This window comes from Orycteropus afer, unplaced genomic scaffold, assembly GCF_000298275.1.
Source record: "Orycteropus afer afer isolate SDZICR_OR568_19922 unplaced genomic scaffold, OryAfe1.0 scaffold00048, whole genome shotgun sequence".
Taxonomy (NCBI): Eukaryota; Metazoa; Chordata; class Mammalia; order Tubulidentata; family Orycteropodidae; genus Orycteropus; species Orycteropus afer.
The window spans coordinates 3,584,799-3,585,864 of record NW_006921635.1 but is presented as its reverse complement, the minus strand read 5'-3'; the positions used below and the strand labels follow the sequence as shown (position 1 = coordinate 3,585,864).

The 1,066-nt window shown below is 49.2% G+C and overlaps 1 protein-coding gene across 1 annotated transcript in view; it reads left to right on the top strand.

Annotated features, from left to right (window-relative positions):
- Nucleotides 1-818, top strand: part of PSMD9 (proteasome 26S subunit, non-ATPase 9) — an 11,563-nt gene extending 10,745 nt beyond the window's left edge. Inside the window, exons 5-6 of the mRNA XM_007938145.1 lie at nucleotides 410-498; nucleotides 791-818. Coding sequence (XP_007936336.1) covers nucleotides 410-498; nucleotides 791-818 — 117 coding nt within the window. The remainder of the gene's footprint in view (nucleotides 1-409; nucleotides 499-790) is intronic.
- The last annotated feature ends 248 nt before the right edge of the window (nucleotides 819-1,066 follow it).

Sequence of the window (1,066 nt, the reverse complement as noted above, 5' to 3'; positions counted from 1 at the left end):
ATTTGGTTCCTTGATCTTACTGGAGTTTTGCAGAGTATGTCTTGTTGGTGATAGCTGCCCAGCGTAGTGAACATGATTAACGTTAGTGAATCGTACACATAAAAATATGCTTGAAATGGCAACTGCTTCTTCATACATATTTGTCACACACACAAAAAGATGTATCTTGTATGCATCTATTAAAGGTTCTTTTTTTTTTTTGGACACGTTTCTCGATAAGGTGGTTTGGACTCATAGCCCTCATTGTAGCTCCAGGAATCCTGTGTCCCCCATATGCCAACACTGCAGTTAGAGTTAGGATAAAAGTCCTTCTGATGTGATGGGTGACAAAGCTTATCTTTGCGTTTTAGCCTGAGCTTCTCTTTGTACTAAGGAGGCCAACTCTAAATGGAGCTGCTTCTCCTTTCAGAGGCCGCTGAATGTGACAGTGATCCGAAGAGGGGAGAGACACCAGCTTCGGCTTGTCCCAACACGCTGGGCGGGAAAAGGACTGCTGGGGTAAAGTGCCTGTGTCCCTTCCGCCTACCAAGTGTTGGTCAGCGGGAGGGCTGCGGGGAGGGAGTGCTGGAATTGGGGGAGGAAGCCCCGGAACGCGGCGTGGTGTGTGAGTGAGGCAGGTGTGGAGGGGAGGGAGTGCTGGTCGATCTCAGACTCTTGGTCTGATTTAAATGGCTTTCCATTAACTAGGCTTTTGTTTAAAAAGCATTTGAGAATCTAGTGGAGGGCTCAGCTTAGCTCACCTTGTGGTCTTCCACCTGTTCCTAAGCTGTTCCTTTTGTTCCCCCTCCAGCTGCAACATTATTCCTTTGCAAAGATGATCGTCCCGGGAGCAGCAGCAGGAGGGCATGTCCTGTGCCTTGGACTTGGGTCTAGTGGGACTTAGTCCTTCTCTTCCCTTCCTGAAACTTTAGATCTGGAACCTTGAACTTCTAGGTGGTGGAGACGCTGTGACCGGCTGACCAGTATAATCTGCCCACATTAAGGCCTTGTTTAAACCTGCCATGTGCTTGGCCAGGGCCCTCCGCGACGGTCCTCTTGATTGTGGGTGAGTGGGTGGGAGTTACTC